The 25073-nt window shown below is 47.5% G+C and overlaps 3 protein-coding genes across 19 annotated transcripts in view; 1 reads left to right on the forward strand and 2 right to left on the reverse strand.

Moving 5' to 3' along the window:
• Window positions 1–236: 236 nt before the first annotated feature.
• LOC118517327 (acetylcholine receptor subunit alpha-like) lies at window positions 237–15494 on the forward strand. Of its 14 annotated transcripts, XM_036063362.1 has the most exons (12): window positions 1852–2315; window positions 2418–2699; window positions 2752–3107; window positions 3177–3316; window positions 3413–3748; window positions 3813–3928; window positions 4000–4168; window positions 4294–4430; window positions 4709–4858; window positions 5077–5205; window positions 11794–12508; window positions 12572–15494. In XM_036063362.1, exons 3-12 carry the CDS (start codon window positions 3059–3061, stop codon window positions 12770–12772), a joined length of 2142 nt encoding a protein of 713 aa, XP_035919255.1. In that variant the 5' UTR covers window positions 1852–2315; window positions 2418–2699; window positions 2752–3058; the 3' UTR covers window positions 12773–15494. The 14 variants fall into 14 exon arrangements, with proteins under 14 accessions (XP_035919254.1, XP_035919253.1, XP_035919252.1 ...); XM_036063361.1 differs by lacking the exon at window positions 1852–2315 and adding an exon at window positions 237–343 and having other exon boundaries at window positions 2418–3107; XM_036063360.1 differs by lacking the exon at window positions 1852–2315 and adding an exon at window positions 444–550 and having other exon boundaries at window positions 2418–3107.
• A 161-nt stretch (window positions 15495–15655) lies between these two features.
• On the reverse strand, window positions 15656–19811 carry LOC118517357. 2 transcript variants are annotated; one of them, XM_036063365.1, is made up of 6 exons: window positions 19651–19809; window positions 19303–19471; window positions 18746–19230; window positions 18387–18671; window positions 16148–16215; window positions 15656–16072 (listed from the first exon to the last, which is right to left on the reverse strand). In XM_036063365.1, the coding sequence occupies exons 2-6, from the start codon at window positions 19438–19440 to the stop codon at window positions 16002–16004; spliced, it is 1047 nt and encodes a 348-aa protein (XP_035919258.1). In that variant the 5' UTR covers window positions 19441–19471; window positions 19651–19809; the 3' UTR covers window positions 15656–16001. The 2 variants fall into 2 exon arrangements, with proteins under 2 accessions (XP_035919258.1, XP_035919257.1); XM_036063364.1 differs by having other exon boundaries at window positions 19303–19811.
• Window positions 19812–20726: 915 nt separating this feature from the next.
• Window positions 20727–25073, reverse strand: part of LOC118517359 (low-density lipoprotein receptor-related protein 2) — a 44004-nt gene continuing 39657 nt past the window's right edge. For all 3 annotated transcript variants that reach the window (XM_036063374.1, XM_036063373.1, XM_036063375.1), the window contains exons 12-16: window positions 23261–25029; window positions 23027–23188; window positions 22685–22952; window positions 22333–22598; window positions 20727–22258 (exon numbers count right to left, since the gene is read on the reverse strand). In XM_036063374.1, coding sequence (XP_035919267.1) covers window positions 22029–22258; window positions 22333–22598; window positions 22685–22952; window positions 23027–23188; window positions 23261–25029 — 2695 coding nt within the window. In that variant the 3' untranslated portion in view covers window positions 20727–22028. The remainder of the gene's footprint in view (window positions 22259–22332; window positions 22599–22684; window positions 22953–23026; window positions 23189–23260; window positions 25030–25073) is intronic.

Raw genomic sequence — 25073 nt, forward strand, 5'->3', positions numbered from 1 at the left:
TCTGGACGTGGGGCAGCATCCTAAACGTGCTTAGCATAGTTAGAGGCGCTGCCGCTGTCACAGCTCTTCCTCAACAACTCCCTTTTGCCTTATAACCCGCCGTGATGTGCGCTGATCAGCGACTCGTTGCCGGCGCCTCGTAATGCAAGAAATAGCAAAACCAAACGCTTGATTGATCCTTGCTATCGCGAGGGATGTCGCATTTGCTAACCCTCACCAGGGTTCGGTCCACGTCCACTTTACCCCGTATCAGTCGGTATGGTTGACCGAGCAAGTGATGCCCGTTTTGCCTTATTCATGACAGTACTGCCGAAAACACCTCGTCGTCGTTCGCTTATCAGAGGTGTGTATTATAGCACACCGTTTTCGCGTTCGTCCTTGTTTTCCCTTTCCCTTTCCAGCCACGCTGTGCGAGCATGGGGAAGAAGGTATACTGCGCCGGGCGGGTCATCGCGGGACGGACGCGACATGCGCATTCGCGATCCTCCGTGCTTATACCTGTGTGCCCCAGAACCAAACCCGATATCATCAGCGAAGCAGCAAAATATATGTAAACCGTGCCCTCCTATCGTTATGCTGCCATTAGGAGCACACCAAGCTCTTCCAGTGCGAGTCGGTTGTGTTACTGCTGCGGCGAAGTACTTGCCACTTAACGTAACTATTGCGGAACCATGTTCTGCCATACTCGTATGTGCCTGAGTGTGCTTTAAATGGACAGTGCCGTTGCAGTTACGTGTTGTGAGGCGTTGTGCACTTCGATTTAGTGTTGTGTTAAGGATCTCTGGGAACACGGTAGCCAAAGACTTCCAGAGCGTACCCATATAATCACACACACACACACACATAGACACAGTGTGCAAGCAATATAAACGAAGCTTTTAGAGGTCATTACATGTTTTGGAACTAGTGGAGGTGCAAGGTCCTAACCAACAAAACTGGTAGCCTCAAACGGCTAGTGCAACACCCCAAACCATTTAAGAGTTTATTTGTCCTCTTGTTGCGGTGTTTGTTGCTTCTAATCGTCCTTTGTGTCGATTCCGCTGACCTAGCCAAGCGCAAGTTTACGCGCAGTCCTGCCCCAACAAATGCTGCCTCCCCGATAACGCAAGTTTTTATCAACGCCTAGAGAGAGAGAGAGAGAGAGGGAGGCTAAGGAAGGATACAGCTAGTTCGCAACGCTCGGTTGACTATTGCCCAATTCTTGGGAATTTGGGGATGCTAGGCGCCCTAGCAGGATTGGCGGGGTAGAGAACACTCAGCATCATCTCCCCCATCCTGTCAGATACCCGAACAGAACCAGAAAGCGAAAGAGATGAGATTGAGGCGCTGATTGGATATCCATACAGCGTTGTGGCTGTGTGTCCTAATCGAAGTGTCCCTATGCCTACAGTGCTTCTGATGTGGTGTTAAGAAAAGGATGTGAGTGCCTCAACCTAAGTGTGTATGTGTGTTCACATGTGTGTGTGCGTGTGTGATTTCCATACCAGCTCTTCCCTCACTCCATATTTTCCCGCTAGTGCGCTCAACCGTACTCAACACTGGGTCTCCTATGTGTATGCAGGGCTGGCCTAGAATTTTTATATACCTCCAGAATATATCTGGTCTCCCGTCCAAGGCGAATCCCCATTCGGCATCCTTGTGTTGACATAAAAGGGTGCTTTTGCTAGTTTTTAGACCAACAGCGGGTGTACAACAAAACGGCCGTTTGGTTGGGTCGGCGTCTCCGCAACAACGGGGTAGGGTACGGCGAAGAAAGACGACGCTGCCGACTGAAACTCGGTCAACAATCAAAAAAGAATTAATCATACAATCTACCCAAACCACCCCCCCCCCCCCACCCACTTTGCCCAGCCAAAAGACAAAGAAAACATTGCGGAGTTGCGGTGGACGAGCTTTCAGTGTTTCTTTGCTGCATAAATTTAGCCTGGATTCAGCGTCGGAGGTGTCGGTGTCGACGCCTCGCTATGTACGGAACTGTGTGTGTGTGTGTGTGTGCAAATTCGTGCCTGATGTTTATAGTGTACGTTAATCTAATAATGTTTACATTGGACGATGGTAGGCCTCCGAAAGCTCAACGTGAGCCGCATATTAGATGTAGTGTGATGGACCGAACAGTCGTAGAGAGGAGCTTCTTTCGGTATATAATTCTTTGAAGGTTGGAGCAAGCAGTGGGGAAAGTAGTGAAAGAACAACAGTGCAACCTCCAAACCTGCTATATACCGCTAAGTACTCGAAAGGACCTTTTCCTGGTAGTGTACAGGGCCTGTTGTCGGTTGAGGAGCGCGTTTCGCAATTCGAGACGCTTGAAGTTCGCCGTAATGTGATACATTTTTTCGTGTGTGCCTTTCGCGGCCATCTTCGCAATGTTTAACGCCTACCCCATTTTCTCCACCCCTTCCCCCTTCTAACATCTGCAGGAACAATGATCACCTCTTGACCAGAGGATATCGACGCGTTCAACCCCCTACAATCCACGGCATCATCCAGCGTCCCTTTTGTCACCAGTTCGCGGGTTTGCAAGATGTTTCTGCACACCGCTTCTTAGTTTAAGAGTAGGCCTAGCGCGTACGGGTTGGCCCTCCTAGCCCTTAGTATCATTTCACGCCAGTACCGGATTCGTCGCACACAGGCGGGAAACGGAAATCCCGACAGGGCGGGCGAATCTAGGCGGGCAGGGAGAGCAAGTGTTCGATGTGGAGGTAACAGCTAGCAGCAAGTTCTGAAAACCCATTGCTCAAATTCAGCTCAAAGACAGGGGAACGACGTTGTGAACGACCGTAAAGCCACACAGACAATCGACAGCCAGCTCGCCGCATACTACCTGTATCACACCGTCGGGAGCTCGCTGTAAGCGTCCTTTGAAACTATCGCATCCGCTTTGAACATTCACGCTGTCATCCTGCCGTGCGCACCTTCCGGTAAGATAACGTGGAATAGATAGGGAAAGGTGTGCAGCCCGTATCCCTCTTCCAACAACCCCTGGGCGAGTGAGCAGCACGGGTATCGAAAGGTACATAGAGTAGGATCGGTGGCACCGGGGCGCACGAGGGGGAATGCGATGAGGCTACTACACGGTGTATATTTTACCATATTTGCCGTCGTTTCCGGTAAGTTGACAATGGACGCCTGCGATGTGCCGGTTACTGATGGCAGCGGGCATTCGCTCTCGTTTGCAGTGTGTGGAGGCAATCCGGATGCAAAACGACTGTACGACGATCTGCTCAGCAACTACAACAAGCTTGTCCGGCCGGTAGTAAATGTTACCGATGCGCTAACGGTCAAGATAAAGCTTAAGCTGTCACAGCTAATCGATGTGGTAAGTGCAACCCCACCTGTCGACGATACTCTTCTCGAGCTAGTAGCACCGACTGGAGGCACTTGGGGGGGGGGATCTGTTTTTTTTCTTCTACAGAACTTGAAGAACCAAATCATGACGACGAACCTGTGGGTAGAGCAGACCTGGTACGACTACAAGCTGAAGTGGGAACCGAAGGAGTACGGTGGCGTGGAGATGCTGCACGTACCCTCCGACCACATCTGGCGCCCGGACATTGTGCTGTACAACAATGCGGACGGTAACTTTGAGGTGACGCTTGCGACGAAGGCGACGCTTAACTATACCGGCCGGGTCGAATGGCGCCCGCCCGCCATCTACAAAAGCTCCTGCGAAATCGACGTCGAGTACTTCCCGTTCGATGAGCAGACGTGCGTTATGAAGTTTGGCAGCTGGACCTACGACGGGTTCCAGGTACGGATCGGTTTTTGAGTGCGTGCTTCCGTCGGGTTCTGCTAATGTTTGCCATCTCCTGCAGGTGGATTTGCGTCACATCGACGAGATGAACGAAACGAACGTCGTGGAGGTGGGTGTGGATTTGTCCGAATTCTACACATCCGTCGAGTGGGACATTTTGGAGGTACCTGCCGTAAGGTGAGTGGAACCTGACGTTCAGTTCCGATATCCTGAACCGTAACCTAATCCGCGGGCGTTTTTATCGGTAGAAATGAAAAGTTTTACACGTGCTGCGATGAACCATACCTGGACATTACGTTCAACATTACGATGCGCCGCAAAACGCTTTTCTACACCGTCAACCTTATCATTCCCTGCATGGGCATCAGCTTCCTCACCATACTGGTGTTCTACCTACCGTCGGACAGCGGTGAAAAGGTACAGTTCAGCTCAGATCTACCCAGCGGGATGCACATCCGGTTCGTCGTTACCGGTTTAACTTATACAGCCACGTTCGGCTCCTTCCTGGTGTCTGATCCGGTGTCTACCCTCTTTCTGTGCAGGTATCGTTAAGCATATCCATTCTGCTATCGTTGACGGTGTTTTTCCTGCTGCTGGCGGAAATCATTCCGCCCACATCGTTGGTCGTCCCGCTGCTAGGCAAATTCGTCCTGTTCACGATGATACTGGACACGTTCAGGTAGGTTGGGGTGGGTGAGTGCGCTTAAGGATGCTTCACATCCGGTAATTTCCGTTCACTTCATTCGCACCATGAACATTACGTAGATGGGGAAAGGGTTTCTGGTGCTGTGAGATAAAATCTATTTCCGGGGTAAAATGGTTTACGCTTAATCGCATTCACCCAGCCGCTCAGTATTGGAGCTGTCAAGATGTACCGCAGACAGACAGGGAGAGTAGTTGCTGCTTGGGGCTAAGGAACAACCGTACAACCGTATCGTTACGATCTTATCGTTACAGCATATGTGTGACTGTGATCGTGCTTAACATACATTTCCGGTCGCCACAAACGCACACGATGGCACCATGGGTAAGAACCATCTTCATCAACCATCTGCCCAAGTTGCTGGTGATGCGTCGCCCAATCTATCAACCGCTCCATCACTTCAGGTAAGTGTGATAACCCATACACACACACACCCCCACACCATTACTACGGCGAGTGTGTGTGTGTGTGGTTGCTCCTTCAAGGAACTCCTTATCCCCGATATGTCCCGAATGTCTCTACTCGAGCCTGCTTGTCCCTCTGGGATGTCCGTCCGGTGCTCTGGGAAGAGTTGTATCTGAACCCATACATCTTCTCGTTTCCCGTCTCACGTGCCGAACAGTGCCGCCTCCCAGCGGTTCATGCTGCGTTCGTGCAACAGCCTCGGTGACCATATTCCACCACTTCCGCCCACGATCGCGTTTGATCCGTCGGTACTGCTCGATCACCATTTGCTCGATTCCAGCGAAAGGTAAGGGTGAAGGAAGGTTCCCTCTATGTGCCTGCGATTGCCGTTCGAATGTGTACGCTTCTTGTTAGCGTATATCCAGAGAGAGGGAGTGTGTAGAATTACTGTTTTATGATGTGTTGTCTGTTGTTAAACGTTATTTGCTGGAGATATGCGGCGGTTGGTCGAAGGATCGTAGTCCAAGTCAACGATGTCCCTGTTTTTTGTTTGTTTTTTTTGCTCATGCCTCATCAAATCATCATCCAAGCATCAGGAGAGCTTCATCCAACAGCCTTCCCACCAATATTTACCTTGATGCTCTTGAGTTGATGTGTGCCGTCACTAGTCCCGCTTTATCCGTTCATGGAATGTTGCGTTGTTGTTGTGTTGATGTAGACTTTTTTTTTAACCAGGACCACTACGATCGTCTACCGCAACCATGGAAGTATTGTCATCTCTCATATATACCTCCCATTATCACCGTGTTCACGTTCATCATCTGTACCAAACATCCAACGGTGTATATATCGCATGACGCTCATCACCATATTCCGTGGCTACCACTAGTTTCTGAATGTACCTGTGCGTGTGTGTTTTTTGTGTGTGTGTTTCGTTAGTTACTTCCCTTCACAATCCCTGGATTCTCTTGAGAAGCTTCAGTTACCCGGTTTACTCCCCTCTCCATTTTGTTACTGAGCGGTACTTCCCAATGCATCAAAATCTTCCGAAATTGTACAAAGTCGCGTTCAACCCCTTTTGTTTCCCCCCTAGAGGTTTTCTCAGATTTTGATCGGATATCGGTAATACCGATTTTTGAAGCTTTCAGTTTTGTTTCTGTTTAAAATGAGCGTGTTCCATTGCCTTTGGTTAGCGTTACGCCAACAAAATGGTGCGTGTTGGCGATGCAGAAGAAGGTGAGCTTCCGGTCCCCTTTTTGTTTTTCTTCTTCTTCCTCTTCTTGGTAATATATTGCTTGTTTTCTTGTGTAGTGTGGTGTGGAATGTGCCCAGTTTTAACAATCCCTCGCTTTGTTTCGCTTACAGGCTGTCCGCGCGACAGCTGGTAAGGCTTTGTTTGCAAATGTTGCCCCGCGGTTTGCAGTGGTGGTCTCCATTCGACTGTGAACCTCTGACAAGTGAACAAGTGGCCCGCACGTTCTGAAGTGACAGTTCCTTAAATTCACAAAAAAGCAAAAAGCTATTGATTTAAAAGCAACCGCCTTGATTTTGGACAAACGAGCTAAGGACATACGGATAGGATAAGTAATTAAGGATGGGGGTGGTGGACCCTGGGGGAGGCTCCCCCGGGTCATATTATGAGATCCTCGGGGAGGATCATAGAGTGATGGGGAAGAGGAAAAGGAAGATGAGAGGGGAGAAAGTAGCATTGGAAGAAATGTGTGACAACGAGGAAATATTTATGGTGGTAGAGAGTATCACAGAGGGGAAAACGTTAGCAACATTTAACCCGTTTCTATTCCGAAAGTCAGTCGAGACTGCCATTAATGGCAAACCGGTACAAACGACGCTGCTGAGGGATGGCAAAATCCTCATGAAGATGAAGAACAGAAGCGACGCCAGAAAGCTGTCAAAACTTAACCTCAATCACCCGGGCGGCACGTTGAACGTAAAAGTATACGAGCACGAATCGCTTAACCTCACAAAGGGCATTGTTAGGTGTGATGCATGTTTGTTTCTAACCGAGGAAGAACTCCTGGATGGATTAAAGGACCAGAAAGTTACCAAGGTGGAAATTATGAAGAGGAAAAATGCTGTTGGTAAAATAGTAAATACAAGGTCGGCAATACTCACCTTCAACAGCACAGTGTTGCCCAGGAAGATCGATATCGGATACTTTACTGAAAGAGTGGAATTATACATTCCCAAACCCACTCGTTGTATGAATTGTATGCGCATTGGGCACACAAAAAAAGTCTGCTATAGAGAGAAAAAATGTGCGAAATGTAGTCAACCATTCCACGAAAAGTGTGAAAACCTAGCAAAGTGCGCAGAGTGTGGAGATGCTCATGGCACGCTTGACAAAGAATGCCCCATATATAAGGATGAGTGTGAAATCAAGAAAATACAGGTAGAAAAGAGAGTAACAATGCGCGAAGCAAGAGTCATCCGCAGGAACATTGCTCCTGTCATCCCTAGGAAGTATACCACCGTAGACTACGCCACATACACAGCCAATAAGAAAAACACCCAAACCGCACCTAATGATCACAACAACGAAGAAAACAAAGAAATTACAGCAAACAATAATGAAAATAATAATAAAATAACAGAAAATAATAATACAAAAACTAAAAATAGCACAGAAAGTACAGAAAAAAACAACACAGAAAAGGAAACAATTAATACACCACCCATGACGAAAACGATCATCATCAACACATCAGATGACGAAGATAACATCTCATCCACAAACATAGCCCCCTCGACCAACTCAGGAGTTATGAATAACATTAATAACACACAAAATAATGAAGAAAATATACCATTCAAAGCAATGACAAAAGAACAAAGAAAGGAGTATGCAGCCAAACGATTCAGAGAAATAGTATAAGATACACTCTACTATTAAAATGGCTGCACAAACCAACATCAAAGTAACACAAACAAACATACAAGGACTACTAAACAACATAGACGAGCTGAAGCACATCTTAAGCAACGAAAACATTGATGTGATCTGCCTGCAAGAAACTTGGCTAGTGGATCACACTGCAAGCAAAACAAGAATAAATAATTACAATCATTTTTACCAAAACAGAGAAGATGGCTATGGTGGTTGTAGCATCTTTGTACATAAAAAATATCGAGTAGAAAGCGTACAGGTACACCCTAAGAACGAACACATGCAATCTACTGGTATCAAACTAAAAGGGCTGAATATAATGGTAATCAGCACCTATGTGAAACCCACCACACCTAAACACATATTCGCCAAATATTTCAAGCTGCTACTTCGTACGGTCAACAACACAAAAGCCATAATAACGGGTGATTTCAACGCCCATCACACAGCGTGGGGCAACCACTTCTGTGACATGAGGGGAAGAATCACGCTGGAAGAAGTTAATAGCAGCGATTTGGTACTGGTGCATAGTAAGGAACATACCTTTATAAACCCTGATGTAAATAAAAAAAATACTGCCATTGACCTAACCATCGTTACACCTAATATGGTTCTAGATGTCGAACGTAAGGTCACAAACCAACACATTGGCAACAGCGGACACAGAATAATTCACATAGCCTTAAAAAAGCCTACCAAAGTACAAACAAGATCTGTGATAAATATGGTAAGAGTAGAACAACAAATCTGTGATATAAGTAGTACCGAAAATACCACCATAGATAGCCTTAAAAATACCCTCCAGAAAATCATGAAACAAAACACCAAATCCATTGAATACACACCAAAAAGCTGGTGGAGTAAAGAGCTCCAAAGGGCTTGGGAAAAAAAGAACGAAGCTCGAAGAAATTTTAATCGCAACCGTAGTATAGAAAACTTGATTCAATCCAAAAAGGACCTAGCTAAATTCAAGTTCCTAAAAAAAGTGGAGAAGAAGAAAAACTTTGAAAAATGGTTAGATAAGGTCAACTCGGACAGCACTAGCAAAGAACTGTGGGACCTTGTGAACAAATGTCATGGAAAACCAATCAACAATAACGGCATTAATATAATAGCCGAAAGTACGGAAAATGCGAAAAAATTCCTAAAGTTAAACTTCAGCAGCCCGAAAAGGCCAAGATGGCAGTACGCTCCACAATTCATTTCAGACATCGAAATCTTGAATTTGGAGAAATGGAAAAAAATATTAGCCAATAAAAAAAACACAACACCTGGTACTGATGGTATATCATACAAAGCCCTGAAATTGCTGAATGATGAAGTGGTTCTGGTACTGATCAAAGAACTGAATAACATGTACCAAAATGGAAGGGTACCGAAAAAACTGAAAAAAATCAAGATAGTAGCAATTGGCAAAATTGGAAAAGACACAAACTGTGTAGAAAATTATAGGCCTATAGCACTTCTGTGTACATTGGTTAAAATAGTCAATTCAGCAGTCCTGCAAAATATAACACAGCACCTGGAGCAATTTAATATCCTTCCGGAAACCACATTTGGCTTCCGAAGACATAGATCCACGATGACTGTTGTAAACCTCCTGGTTCATAAAATTCTTCACAACAATGCAAAAAGAAAATACACGGGAGTAGTCTTTATAGATGTTAAAAACGCTTACAACAGCGTACTCACCCAGGAACTTCTTGAAATTCTCAGACTTGACATGATATCTGAAGAGGATATTGCATGGGTTGCAAGTTTTCTGAATAACAGAAGCCTAGAAGTAACAGTGGAAAAAGAAACAATCAAACGGATTGTTAGTAACGGTCTTCCACAAGGTGATGTGCTTTCACCAACTCTCTTTAACATCTACACGAGCAGCTGCCATGAACTAAACAACAGTAAGATCAGATTATTGCAGTATGCGGATGACTTTGCAATTATTGAAACCGGAATAACACCAAAAGCAGTTGAAACAGCGTTGCAAAGAAGCATCACATGGCTAAAAGAGCGCCTCAGCCAGCTCAATCTAGAAATCAACAGTGCCAAATCAAAAGTAATGACCTTCCCTAACAGCAAGTTCAGTATCAGAGTAAATGTAGATGGCGAAGTGATAGAGCAAACGAAAGAACACAAATTCCTGGGCTTAACGATTGACGACAAATTAAAATTCAACAAGCATCTTGACAATCAAATCGCCAAAACAACAAACAGACTAAACCCGATTAAAACTATTTGCAACAATTCTAACCACGTCAACCCAGAAAAGGCCATGCAAGTACATCGAGCCATAGTACGAGGTACTATAGAATATGGGATAGGATTTAGCCTCAATGCAAACAAGAACAAACTTCGCAGGGTTAACATCACATTAAATCAATCCTTAAGAAGAATAACCGGATGCACTAGATCAACGCCGCTCAACACGCTCCATGCCATAGCAGCAGAAAGACCTTTCCACATTCGAGCCAAATATCTCGTATGCAAACAAATAGCAAAAACAATAGCATATTCCGCACCTAACAAAGCCCTATTTTCCAAGCTAAATCATCGTCGAACCGTCAGACTATCAGAAATAGAAAAAAACTACCTAAACTTCAATGAAACTCTACAATCCATAGTCACATACCAATTCAATAATACTATCCAAAGTAGTAGTACCATAAAGATATCCACCTCAATACCCGGTTTAGAAAACTGCAAACAACGCTATAACCCCACAACAGCACGTCAGCTAAGTCTTGACTTGATTAACACCACAATTACCACCCCCACATCCATACAAGTCTACACAGATGGGAGTAAGATAGACGAAAACTGCGGTATAGGAATATACATCATCAGTGGCAGCCAAGTACTACTAAACCAATCCTATAGACTGAAAAATCCTATGTCCATATGCTCAACAGAACTGTACGCTATAAAACTTGCTCTAGACTTTGTGATCAAGGAACGATTAGATGGCCCAATTATTTTCACTGATAGTCGCGCGGCATGCCTCATTATCAAAGGAGCCTTGGAGGAATTTTACACGGACGATATAGTGTCGGAAATCTTGAACAATGGCATAAAAGTGAATCTCAGAATACAGTGGATCCCCAGCCACGTTGGTATTGAGGGAAACGAGGTAGCGGACAGGCTTGCTAAGGAAGGGATTACAAGCAACAACACCATAAACAATAAAATACCGCTCAAAGACGCGCTAACAATTTTCGAAAACAAGGCAAAGGAGGAAGCTAACACGTGGTATAAAGAAATAAGCCAGCACAAAGGCAAAACTTTTGCGGAGTATCAAACTCGAATGGAGAAAAGAATGTGGCATCACCGACTAAAACTACCAGCTCATGGCATAAAAATGATCAACAGATTAATATCGGGACACGATCACAGTAACTACTGGTTACACAAAATGAGGGTAGTGGACAACGGCCTATGCGGTACATGTAATGTGCCGGACACGGCCAAGCATAGGGTCTTCCATTGCGAAAGATATGCCTTAGAACGAAGAAAAACAACCCACATCAACGAAGTAGCGTTCAAAAAAACATGGAAAAGAAAAGACTCATTAGGATTGATTAAAATAATCAAATTCATAAAAGACAATAGGATAAAGTTCTGAATTACATAGCTACATGAAACATAAATCGAAATCACAATCGCTCAATCCTGTGATATAAATGCAAAGAACAGTCACGCACACAAGAACGTCATAAAGCAAAACACGAACCTTCCCACAACCGAGAGACGGAAAAACAGAACAGAACAATTGTAACAACCATAGAACATCAGGACATATGGCCTCAGCAGCCGGTCCATAAATCACTAGGGGTAGTGGTAATAAGCCTCAACCACGGAGTAACTAAGGAAAGCCTAAGTTTGGATTCCTATGTGGTACCGTGGTAATACCTCGACAAAAAGAAGAAGAAGAAGTGGTGGTCTCCTTTGTTGTGGGTTTCGCACTGTTATACACTTACACAAACAGCTTCCCTGAAGTATGTTAATGTTAAGCTCTTGCTCTGGATGCCGTAGCCTCAATACCTGCCGGCTGCACGGTAGCCCAACACACCTGCACAATCATCGGTCGGGGCGACACCATCACCATCATCACCACAACGCGCTGGTCCGTGGGATGGACCTGATGGACGATATGCCACTGCCGTATCACGACCACAACCATCACAACTCGCCCATGTCCCCGATCAACTTCAATCTGCTGAGTGCGGCCAGTACGGCGGTACCGAACCCGCAGCCCACTACCGGCGCAACCGGCACCGGCGGTGGGTTGCTGGACCCGAACAGCACCTTCCACAAGAGCCTAGCGGCGGCCAACACGAACGACAGCAAGGCAACGGCCAACCTGATGCTGAAGGGTGGCGCGGTACCGGCCGGTACCGGCCATCTGAGCTGCTGCAACAGCCTGTTCCTGAACGATCTGCAGCAGGCAGCGACGGCAGCAGCGGCAGCCGCCGTCACAACCGGTGCCACCACCACGACCGATCTGCTGCTGGGCGATAATGGAGTCGCGGTACCGCTCAACAATAATCTACCGACGAACGTGCTGCCGAGCGGTATGATTATCAACACGACCGATACGGGCACGACGGTAACGGCGGGGGCGGCCGGCAAGGGCGACAAGACGGGCCAGAACCGTAACCGGTGGTTGGAGTGTCCCGAGCTGACCAAGGCAATGGATGGCGTAACGTACATTGCCGACCACACCCGGAAGGAGGAGGAAAGCTCAAGGGTAGGTACCGGGTTGCGGCCGAGCTCGTCCCGGTTCTCACTGTTCTCCATGTTCCGTTGGCAGGTAAAGGAGGACTGGAAGTACGTGGCGATGGTGCTGGACCGACTGTTCCTGTGGATCTTCACGATAGCGGTCGTGTTCGGTACGGCCGGCATTATACTGCAGGCGCCCACACTCTACGATACGCGCGTACCGATCGACATAAAGATGTCGGAAATTGCTACCACGACCGCGAAACCTTACATCGCCAAACCAATACTATAATGTGTGGTGTGCGCGACTACTGTGTGTGGTGGTGTGCACTGCGAACTACTCGAACGGGCAGCATTCCTACCGGTGCATTTCGGTTGGTTTGTTTTGGTGTTTTGTTTTTTTTCCTTCGAAGGGGAAATTTGCGTGCAGAACCCTTAAACCAACTACTATAAACAAAAACACCTACAGACACCTATCCACACAAAAGCAAACATTTGTCATGCGAATTAAGGTAAATAGGCAGCACCGGATCCGGCTGGCATTTATCGCTACTAGTAGTGAACTAACCTAAGTAGTACTTTTTTAATCGAACCATGGTCATCCAACCTGTAACACACATCGCTCCCATCCTATCACCGTTCGCATCGCACCCTAGGCTAACGTATATATCGCGCACGTGCACCTGATAACAACATCTGGGAGGAGAACGTAACACAACTCTGGAGTGATACACGCGGTTCGGAGAGTTTCGCCGACCAATTCTAACCTATTCAATTACATCGCTTCAAAGGCAGTTACGCGATCATACTCTACGTTTTCTGCCCCCCCGTTTAGCCATCGTCCGTACCTACTACTACTATTGTTCGGTGTCTACACCGAAGCACACAACCACCAACGGTTGCTGGGTGCCGCCCGTTCGAGCAGGTCTGGTTTCCATAATTTAAACAGTAACACCGTAGCTGGATAGTCACACCAGGATAGTGTGACCTGCCGCAGGTTCGTTCGATACGTACCTTACGTTAAGTTTGCCTTTGCGCTAAAGTTTACGCCATTAGCAACATTTGCAAAACACGAGCAAAAGCATCGAAATCGTTATCAGGAAGATAATACGTAGTTGAGCGTTTTTGGTGTAGCGTGGCCGTGCGGTGGATTTTGTCGTGCTTAATTTCCTCTTTTAAGCTGTGCCACGTTTGTGCACGACGCACGCTTGGAGCTGTCATTCGGTTTTGCGGTTTTAACCTACACGGTCCAGTACTACGCCCTCAACCCTGTCTAGACGGTTTTAAAGGAAATGGGAAACGGGCTAAGAAACAAACTGTTAATCGATAAGCAAACACACACACACACACGTACACAATCGCGAACAGCGAAGGGAAGCACACAAAATGGCGATGCAAACACGTGTCTTTAACCGAGGGCGCATGGAGTAGTATTTTAAATCGCAAACCGCATCAGACAGGGGAGATGCAGCAGGAAACCCGTTGCATTGCTCAAAATACCCGCTAACACATACACATAGATACGCATACACACGCGGTATGTAACAGTTCCCACTATAATGGAGATTCGTACTCGATGCCGATGCAGCATCTCACTAATGGTGGAGTTGTATGTGTGTGTGAGGGATTTTTTTAGGGGGGAATTCAAATACAAAATATAACGTACAAAACGAGCTCACCATTCACTATAGAACCCTTTCTTCTTCTTCTTCTTCCTTGGCACTACACTGACTTGATTTTAAGCTCCGCAGTAAGGGAGTTAGACCGAGGTAAAGGCGACAGTGGCAAAGGTCTTCATAGGGTAGCAGGACCGGCGTTCCAACTACATGCTATCATTAAGTCTAGTAAGCCAGAAATCGAATGCAGAGACCGGGAGGTGATAAGGATGGGATTTGAACCTCCGTTCCTTCACCTCATCTTATTTCGCTTCGTCTACTTCCTTTGGAGGGGCTTTTGGGACTTTCTTACCTACTTGGTTGGTTGTATGGTTGTATGGTTGTAGTCAGGACACTATATATGATCCCCCCCCCCCTCCTCTTTTAGAGTAAAACCTAACCCCACACTCACACACTTTCACTGACTCACAACAAAATAATCTCACAATCAGTAACTATTAGAGAGAGAGAGAGAGAGAGAGAAGAAAACGTACACGCTCGTTTCCATATTCATAGAATTTGCGGCTCGCTTTGAGCAAATACAACAACAACAACAACAAAAAACCGAATTATTAACGTTCAACGAAATTATATAGATATATATAAAGAAAACAGAAGTGCTAGCCAAGAGGAACACAAAGGGGACAGAAAGTATAAAAGATTAGGTGCGCGGGGGAGGGGGGGGGGGGGGGTGGAAGCAAGAAAGCAACTAACAAAACACAGATTCTAGACTCTAGAAGATTGATTTTTATAATAATGAACACATTTGAAGTATTCAGCAGATAGCAAAAACCAAAAAACTCAAACACAACAATTATATTAGTAATCAAGTAACAGTAGAGTGGGCAACGAAGTAACGTAAAATATGCTCAAAAGGACACACACACACACACACACACACACACACACACACACACACACACACACACACACACACACACACACACACAGAAACAGAAACAAATCGGATACGATTTGGTCGAGATTCGCGTGCCATGGAAACTTCGGCCATGGACCGGAAGGTGGAGTGCAAGCATCTCCCAAAGCGAAACAAAAAGAAGGGAAATCCTAAACAAATAAAAAAAAAATGCAGGTCAGCGGCGCTTGGGAGGATTACCTCAGAACCGGAAGTAAGGGGAAAAATGCACGCTAAACGTGTTTGAGCAACACAAATGTGCACGTGGCAAAAGCAAAAATGAAAGGGAGACACGAACGGGGAACCATAGTTAACTTATGAACAAACAAAACAAACAAACAAAAGCTAGCATAATATATTAAAAGCAGACAGAAAAACAACAAACAAAACAAACAAACAAAAACGGATATCTGAAATAAAGAAAAACAAAATATCATACATGAGAAACGTTCATCGAAATAGTTAATTAGAGCGGGATTCGCGGGGTTTGGGGGTCTGGGGCGAAAAACTCGAGCTTCCGGTTGAATCGCCAGAACAGCAAAAAGAAAAAAGAAAAGGAAAATACTAAACGAAAAATAAAGAAAACAAACAAACATTCAGAGCCTTTTCCATCGTTTTGCCATAAACCCGTTTGTTATATTAAAAAGAGCTAACAACGTATAACTGGTGCATCACCATCCCCTTCTTCCAGGTGGTGTTTCCAAATTTCCTTCCTAGGAAATGTGTTTTACTCGCCTTCTTCCTCCGGTGAACTATCAATAAAGTATATACCTCCATTATTCGGGGCGTCGTTATACGATGGTTTTGCTGTTTGCGCATTGGGAATGGATGTAGCGAGGGTGGATCGAGGTCAGAGGGACACAGCACAGACATAATGGGAAGGAAAGACGCCTTCTTCATCCGGTCGAGAGATCACATGTGTTCGTTGAGATTGCGTACAGTGCACTGCGTTACTTATGCTTGTCCAACTGCTCCTTGTTTTCGCGCATACGTTTCAACTTTCGCTTCAAGGTTACTACACCTATAGGAATGGGGTGGGGGAAGGAGATTATTAAAAATGGAGGAAGAGATTAGTGTGTGAGTGTGTGTGACTTACATTTGATCGTTTGGAACGCGGCCATTGTGTTGCTTTCGCTAGTTGGTGCGGTATTAGCGTCTTCGCGGCTGTATGTTGAGGAAAAAGATTCGTTTTATTACCCAAATTTTGCTTCCAAAATGTATAAAGTTTAGCTTAAGAAGTTTGCGACGCGATTGATCACAACGCACAGCTCTTTGTACCGTAAGCAGAAAAATGCTCGCGCTTCTCCTGCTGAAGAAGATCCAGGAATCATTGTGGAGGGTTAACCTAGTAAACGAATATGAAACTACGAGCGAACGGTGGAACGCTCCAAAAACAAAAATAATAAGATCAGTTCAACGAACAGCTAGAGGCTCCACTAGCAGATGATATCATGCTACTGCCACTTAGCATTGATGAAACACGAATGGCCATCCGTCGGCTCAAGAACAACAAGGCACCAGGCACCAGACGGACTAGTAGAGCCGAACTGATCAAACACGGTGGTGCAGCACTCGAGCAGGAAATTCATCAAATTATTACTGAGGTATGGGATAGCGAATCGATGCCTTGTGATTGGAATCTTGGTATCATCTATTCCATATACAAGAAGGGAGATAGGCTAGAATGCAGCAATTACAGGGGTATTACCGCCTACAAGATCTTCTCCCTAATCTTACAAGATCGACTTGTCCCATTCGTCGAAGAGATAGTCGGAAACTATCAGAGAGGATTCCGGAACGGAATATCCACCACTGACCAGAGATCTTCACCATGCGGCAAATCTTGGAGAAGATGGCCCTCTTCATTGATTTTAAAGCCACATATGACAGGATAGCCAGGGTAAAACTGTACGACGCAATGAGCTCTTTTGGAATCCCGGCCAAGCTTACCAGACTTGAAAGGAATGACAATGGCCAACATCAATATGCCAGGTGTAGGTGAATGGAAATCTCTCAGGGCTACCACCGAGGGCTTGTACGCCACGGAGATGGGCTTGCCTGTCTCCTTTTCAATCTGGCGCTAGAGAGAGGACCTTCCGCGACTCGGAGGTGGAAACTTCGGGGACCATCTTCTATAAGTCAATCCAGATCCTGGCATACGCTGGTGACATAGACATCTTTGGTTTGAGGCTCTCCTATGCAGCAGAAGCTTATCAAACGATCGAGCGTGCGGCACAGAACCTCGGGTTGGAGATTAACGAGGCAAAAACCAAAATGATGATGGCACCACCAGCGGCCCTGCTAACAAACACTGATTTACACACAGGGTGATGTACAGATAGGTGATCGCACCTTCGAAGTCGTCCAAAACTTCACCTATCTGGGGTCAAAAGTCAGCACCGACAATAACATTGATGTTGAGTTACGCGCAAGGATGCTGGCTGCCAACCCGTTCATACTACAGCCTGAGGAAACTTCTTCTTCTTCTCTTCTTCTTTCTTGGCACTACAACCTCGAGAGGTCTTAAATTACCCGTAGCAAAGTAGTCAAGCCCTGCGTACGGGGAGGCGGTCTGGATGGGATTTGAACCCCAGTCCTGCCGTGTGAAGACCGGCGCCGTTATCGCCTCGGCCACCGGCTACCGGATCGGAGGAAACTTCGGAGCTCGGATTGTACAGATCATTTATAGTCCCAGTACTCACATACGCCTCTGAGACATGGACTCTGTCCAAAACTGACGAAGCTCTCTTATCCGCGTTCGAGAGGAAGATGCTCAGAAGGATTTTTGGCCCCGTATGTGTGGAAGGACAAACGGAGGAGCCGCTACAATGACGAGCTCTAAGAGCTGTACGATGATCTTACCATCGTGCAGCGAATTAGACTCGCCAGGCGGCCGGTGGGCTTGTCAGGTCATAAGAATGCCAACGGACGACCCAGCCCGTAAAGTCCTTGTAGGCCGTCCACACGGACAGAGGAGGCGTGGTAGGCCCAAACTGAGACGGAGTGATGGCGTCACTGTGGGCGAACGACCCTGATAGGATTTGAGCCCCGTTCATGCTGTGTGAAGATCGGCGCCACTGTCGCCTCACCACCTGTCCGCCCCCTGTGTTTAATTATACGATGAAACGAACTTCTTTGGAAGCATCGTCGAGAGGCCTGTAATTTCTAGCTCACTTGACTAGATTTACCCATCGCGGGATAGTAAGTCATGCGTACGAGCAGCGGATCATCCGAGTGGATTTTGATATAATGTTCGGCTAATTGCTTTCCACTAGGGAAAACACTACTGTTGGCCCTGTAGGGGAGTAAAAATACACCTACATCTAACAAATTACCTTTGGTGCAGCTTCAGTTCGAGATAGGCATGTTCGAGGTTGCGGAAGTGTCGGAAGCTTTGCCAATCGTTCGACAGTATACACCGAACGGCCGAACCACCGCCGGCACAGTCGTTCGGGTGTGGATGGTAGATTTTGTGGTAAAGCAGCTTCAGCAACGGTGAGTTCCATACGCACGAACAGTACCAGAGCCAGAAGCAAAGCTTGAGCGGAAACAGCTCCCGGCGTGTGTAAAGCGTCGGTATGAGAAACTCAAACGGTAGCAGGTTAAGAAACAGATACATCCTACGGCAAAACAGGAAAAACAAAATGTATACAACAATGCGATTGTCTACTGCGGTGCGTGCGGTTTTACTTACCAGGTGCCACACTTGACCAGCACAAAAACCGTCAGCTTGATGTTGTGCTTCTGGTCCGTTTGCGAAGCGTACAGCAGAAACGATTCCTCGAATGTGCTGTAAATCGCCAGGTACAGGTTGAGCAGGATGCTGTAGTTTTCGAGCCGTTGCGTGAAGCAGCAAACTAGCAGGCACGAGCAGAGGGCACTGGAGAACGCCACCGAGTAGTCCCCGCTGGACAGCTTCGCAACCGTACCGAGCACCCGGAACGATACCAGCACGACGGTAAGGATCTCGAATTTGGCCGGATCGCAGGCGGTAGCAAAGATGGCATTGTTGTACTGCGGAAAATATTTAGCACTTTCCCGCATCACTTCCGGACGGATCAACAGCATCTGGTAGAGCAGCAGAAAGATGGTGGCGCTCAGGTAGAAGCAGATATTCCACAGGTGCTCTACGATCGGTCCATGCTTCCGGACTTTTACACGCCCCAAGCGCAACAATCGCTAAAGGGAGGGAGAGAGAGAGAAAGTGTTTAGGATGCAGCTAACACTGTCAACAACCGTTTGATCGCTTACCTCCACCAGGCGCCGGAACTGTAGGAAAACGAGCCCCAAAACGCAACTCAACCAGAAGATGCTGTTCACTGTGTCGCGCAGGCTGCGGTCGCTCGATAGCAGCCAGGAGCGTAATGAACGCAGCTGAACCAGCACCATCTCAACAGCTCGCGCGTTCCTTCGCTAGGCACTGCCGGGAAGATTTGTACACTCATTTAATTTCGAAGATCAGACCGAAAGGCAAACGGGCTTAGTCGTAACGGGCCAGAAGGGTTGGGCTGCGGCGGCACATTCACACTACTGATGCGTTTTCTGTTCCGGCGATTGTAAAGCAGCGAGCTGGTTGGTGGTGGTTTTGACGTTTGCTACCTGTCAGTCAGTGGGAAATGCAAGGCATTTTCCGTCGCCTTGCTCTGCTTTTCCTTAATCGTAGCAGTCGCTAGGCAACGCATCCGGGCACACTAAGTTCTAATTAAGTTTCAATCGCACCCGGCAGAACCGCCGGGAATAACAACAACAACAAAATAATAAAATGACAGCTCGTTTAAAAACGTAAACAAAACATCAATCCGTAGGGTACGGTGGGGCGCGAAGCACCCATTTATTTTAATTTAATTATTTATAAATTATAATTTTTTAATAATGTTTACTATCATAAGCTGTGTTTATTTGCTTTTTTAAGGGGAATAGAATAGCAAATGAAAATAAAATTTGGTAAATCTGTGATAAATAATGGCAAATGGTACGTCGCTCCCTTGCATGCGTATGAATGCGCTCCAGTGATGGACAAAATGATGTTTTGATCGGAATCGATTCCTTTAAGTAGATCCGGAATCCGGATGCTCGAATCCGAATTGGTACCGGAAACGATTCCAGATAGTTTTTATTTTGAGCCCTCATCACTGACACGCACGTTGTATTGACCGAAACTGTAAAACATATTTTTGTATTTGCAAAGAAATGGCCGGTCTGGTAATGCGGTGCTAATGAAACCGGCTGTTCATTCCCATTAAGATCGCATTCCCCATAGCTCTTTGACTATCAGGTTACGGCCGCCTGAACTGGCAGACCACTTGCTTGCTTACTTATCGGACCTAATTACTTACTTACTTTTCAGACGCTACAAAGCCTTGAAGATGTTTCATCTTCTTGTAAGCTCGGAATGCTTGGCCGGGATACCAAAAGGCCTCATTGCGTAGTATAATTCTTCATATGGTTTTGCTGTTCATACGCGTCATAGAGCTGCTGTGCCATCTTCCGGTCTGATGGGTTGAGCTGTGTACCTGTAATTCCCGCATTCGTTGTAAGCTTTTAATTCCAAAAGGGAGCAACTTTTACTCAGTAAAAACTGCTTATGGACCAGGTAACAATAATAATCATGTTATTCCATCTTTTTCTTCTTTCAAATTGCTTCCTGCATGATAAACCTTCAATTATATCAATTATGAGGTTCATTTTTGTTTTGTTTCGTGTGTGGTTGTGTATTTATTTTCAAACAACGATAAAATTGGTCGTTTCTGTTTAAATTTTCATGAGTTTGTTTTTGTGTTTGTGTGTTGTTTTTGCTAGTACGAATCGAAGAAATTAAAAACCTTTTTTATGGTTTCATCGGACGTTTTTCATACGTCATTTCCGGATATATGACTCTAATAAGGCACCTTACTCGATGCCATTCCGTTTCCCGTTTTCGCCCGTTGGCTGACCAGTTCACAACCCCTCGCCCTCCCCCCGCACCGGAACTTTCTCACGCAGGGTGGAGGCGTCCGCATTGTCGGCCGTACGGGATCAGCAGCACATCGATCAGTAATTATCAATCGTAAGATTACATTAGAACAACAATACTCAAGATAAAATAACATCTTATTTGCCTTACGCAAACCCCACCCCACTAATACATCCACACACACACACACACACAAAAGAAAAAAAACACCTGTCTTGGGTTTTCTTTGTGTTGCTGTTGTTGCTTTTGTTCTTCATTTTTAATACTGCTTCCGGTCCGCAGGAACGGAAGACTTGTGCTGTGACTGTTTGCACCGGTTTGCCGATGAGTGTACGCGTGTTCGTGTGTCTGTGTATGTTGTTTTCTTTTGTGTTTGATAGTGTATGATTTTTTTTGTTCGTGTCTGTGAGTGTATGTGTGCACATCCGGCAACAAAAACGGTTTACAGTGAACTGCACTGCAAACACAGCGTGTGTTCAATATTTACCACACAATCACTTGTTTAACTATATACAAAGCTAGTAGTCTGTGTAACGCCTGTCTCGTTCTCCATCTGTCTCGTTCAACTTCCTGGACGTATCGTCTGTGTTCTTGTTCCGCTTACAATTGTTCTCGCTCTGCTTCCGGTTCATGCTTTGGGTCTCCCGTTGAGACTTTTACCTGCCGTTAGCTTCCCTTACGAGTTCTTTTCACTCCTTCACATTCTTCCTCATGCGATCGTTCTCTCTCTCTCATCGATCTTAACCGTTTCTATAGAAACCTTAACAAAAACTTAGGTTAACGTTTATATAATGTATTGCTTATATCGTAGGCTTCCCATAAAAGAGGAACGGTGTGACGGGGGCCAACAATCCCCCAGCCCAGCCACGCTGTTCCCCGCGCTGCACATGCACGCCCGCATTGGCTGCACTGACCCTTTAATAACCCATACCCCCCCCCCCTCCCCGAATTGCATCCTTGCTTGCGATTTGAGCTTGGCTCCTACAGCACATATACAAAAAAAAAACAAAACCCACCCACGCGCCTAGCACTCCGATTTGTCCTCCTCCACCAGCAGCTGCGTATCCTTGCCCGTATCGTGCATCGAAGGGTTTAGCTCCTTCGGGCGCAGATTTAGCTGGGGCGAGGTTTTGTGCGTGATGCTGCTCGGGGCCAGTATGGCCGAAACCGGTTCGGTGAACGGACCGCTCGACAGGGTCGATCCTTCCTTTCGTCCGTTCAGCTTACCCACGTCTGACGGAACTTCGTAAATATCTGCAACAAGAAGGAAGGCAATTGTGTGATTGTGTGCGTGCTAGGAAGAGATTCGTTTCGGTGTAAGCGCGTACCCGAGGGCATGTTGGTAGTTGGCATCGGATCGGATCCGGCCTGGACGGCGTCGTACATCGGGTTGCTGAAGTCGGTGTTTTTGTTGTTGAGCGTATCGAGACTGTAGCCGTCGAGTGGTGTGATGGCGGTACCGGTGGTGGTGCCAGTGGCGGCCCCGGTAGCACCGGGCAGTCGCTGGGCGGATGGGAATTCCGCCGAGTTGAACTCAACGTTTGTGCCGGGACGGAACGAAACACTCTGTGATGAACTTAGACTCGGCTTGCCACTGTAAAAGGGGAGAGTGTGTAGGTGTGTGTTTGTGTGAGTGGAAAAAGGCCTCAACTATCCCGTTCTATTCAGCTATACACTTACAATGGTCGTTTCTTGACAATGACAAACAGCCCGATGGCAATGGCGATCAGCATGACGATCAACAGCGGTACAAAGATGGCGGTCGTGCTGCTGCCGGCGGCACCGAGAATCTTCTCACTGTACACCTCGCAGTGGATGCCGGAGAACTCGGGCAGACACACGCACACCAGCTCACCGGTTACGGTTCCCTGACCCGGGTCGGCCTCCTTACAGAGCCCTCCGTTCTGGCATGGGCAAACGCGCGGTGCCGGTCGGGGTCGTTCAGCAGCTGGGAAGAAGATTAAACGGTACGATTAGCTTTTTACTGTTTGCCGTTCAGGCAACTGTCTCCGATCTACTTACGGGCATCACAAACGATCTCGGCCGTGCTACGGTGCGACGTCGGTACGGTATTGTCCGGGCAGGAACAGCGTCGACCACCGGGTACCAGCAGGCAGAGATGCGAGCACGGGTTCCGGTAGCACGGATTGTTTAGCGTGGTGTTGTAACGCAACTCATGATAGACTGGTGGCAGGAAAAGATGGCGTAAGGTTAGAAATTAAACCACACGTACTCTTAGTGGCGTTTACTACTCACCCTTAACGCTGGACGGATTGGCAAGGTTGCGTTGCACCGTCACCTGAACTCCACGGCCAAACTTATCCTGACGCAGTAGCTCTCCGGTGTCGCGCGTCACCCAGTACAGGTTCGATTCGAACACGTCCAGCGAGACGGGATGCTTGAGCAGATCACCCTTCAGCACCGTACGGCGCATCGTGCCATCCTTCTTCATCACCTCGATCGTGTTCAGCTTGGTGTCGACCCAGTACACGGCATGGTCCTGCGAGTAGTCGATCGTTAACCCTGCCGGATGGCGGATCGCTTCCGTAATGATGGGTCGCCGTTTCGAACCATCCATCCACGAGACTTCAATCTTCGGTGCAGTGCCGGCATCGGCCCAGTACATTCGGCCCAGCTGAGGATCGACCGCAATGGCCGTCGGTACCTCCAGCACCGTCTGCACCAAGGCCCGCCTGTACCGGCCGTCCGTTTTCGCTACCATGATGCGACCGCGCGGCTTCGACCCGGTGCGATCCGTCTCCGCCCAGTACAGATTGTCCGCGACCCAGTCGACGGCGAGTGCGGTCGGTTTCGTGCCACCCTTCATGTTGAGATCCTGCGCAAACCCAACCTTCGCATCGCCGTTCATCGCGTTCACCATGTACGACCGTTTGATCGTTTTGTCGTAACTGTCCGTCCAGAATATCATCTGCGATTCGGGATTGTAGTCGAGCGCCTCGATACGCTTTTCACCCGCAATCACATCAAACTGACGGTTCTGGGCTGCATCGTACGCCCGGATCTCCGGTCCACCCGACAGTACCAGCAGCGGTTCACCCTTGAGCGCCTTGCACACGCCGGACACGCGATCCGACAGCCGGAAACCTTCCCGACAGCTACACTCGAACGTGCCGTTCAGGTTCGTGCAGAGATGCGAACAACCGTGCGTACCCGTCTCACACTCGTCAATGTCCGTGCAGCGCTTTTTATTGGCCGCGTCAATGATGAAGCCGGAGTAGCAGGCACAAATGTATCCACCGTCCGTCAGGTTGACGCAGTGATGCTCACACCCACCCTTCGTCAGTGCCGAACAGCTGGCCGTCCGGTGGCAGCCCAACTCGTCCGATCCATCGCCACAATCGTCCGCGTAGTCACACACCTGTGCCCGATCGATACACTTCTTGTTGGCACACTGGTACTGCGTGTACAGATCGCATGGCTTTTGCCGGGCCGCGCACAGCGTCATATTGTTCTCGTCCGAACCATCACCACAGTTGTCGACACCGTCGCAGATCTGGTACCGGGCGACACACCGATGATTGGCACACTGGAACCGGCGCAACGTGTCACAGTTAAAGTTGGTGCAGACGGAGGCCGCCTCGTCCGAGTTGTCGCCACAATCGTCCGTACCGTCGCACAGGTCCGACGGCAACACGCACAGATTGTTCGCACACTGGAAGCGGGACTCGGGACAGTACCGACCGCCGGGGAACCGGGGCGGACAACCAATCTCATCCGACATATCCCGACAGTCGCGATCACCGTCGCACCGGAAGTACGCCGCTATGCAGTGGCCCGACGCACACTGGAATGTGCCATTCTTGCACTGGAACCCTTCACATCCGTACTCGTCCGAGTTGTCCCCACAGTCGTCCTCATGGTCGCAACGCCAGCGGCTCGAGATACACTTGCCATTATCGCAGCGGAACTCCGACTCGGAACATTCGCGGTACTTGCCCTTACATTGCGCTTCGCTTTCGTCACTACCATCGCCGCAATCGTCCGCAAAGTCACACATCCATTGTCTAGAAAGAAGAAGATTGCAGAACCACTGTTAAGTGTCTGAGGG

The sequence above is a fragment of the Anopheles stephensi genome, chromosome X, assembly GCF_013141755.1.
Source record: "Anopheles stephensi strain Indian chromosome X, UCI_ANSTEP_V1.0, whole genome shotgun sequence".
NCBI classification, from domain to species: Eukaryota; Metazoa; Arthropoda; class Insecta; order Diptera; family Culicidae; genus Anopheles; species Anopheles stephensi.

Excerpts from the sequence above, each read along its gene's own strand:
- LOC118517357 (XM_036063364.1), bottom strand. The coding sequence starts at position 19,440 with ATGGTGCTGGTTCAGCTGCGTTCATTACGCTCCTGGCTGCTATCGAGC. Across the intron at positions 18,672-18,745 it reads CTGGTCAAGTGTGGCACCTG|GATGTATCTGTTTCTTAACC; the intron begins GTAAGTAAAACC and ends GTTTTGCCGTAG. Across the intron at positions 16,073-16,147 it reads CGCGTTCCAAACGATCAAAT|GTGTAGTAACCTTGAAGCGA; the intron begins GTAAGTCACACA and ends CCATTCCTATAG.
- LOC118517327 (XM_036063361.1), top strand. The coding sequence starts at position 3,059 with ATGAGGCTACTACACGGTGTATATTTTACCATATTTGCCGTCGTTTCC. Across the intron at positions 4,431-4,708 it reads ATGATACTGGACACGTTCAG|CATATGTGTGACTGTGATCG; the intron begins GTAGGTTGGGGT and ends TTATCGTTACAG. Across the intron at positions 4,859-5,076 it reads CAACCGCTCCATCACTTCAG|TGCCGCCTCCCAGCGGTTCA; the intron begins GTAAGTGTGATA and ends CGTGCCGAACAG.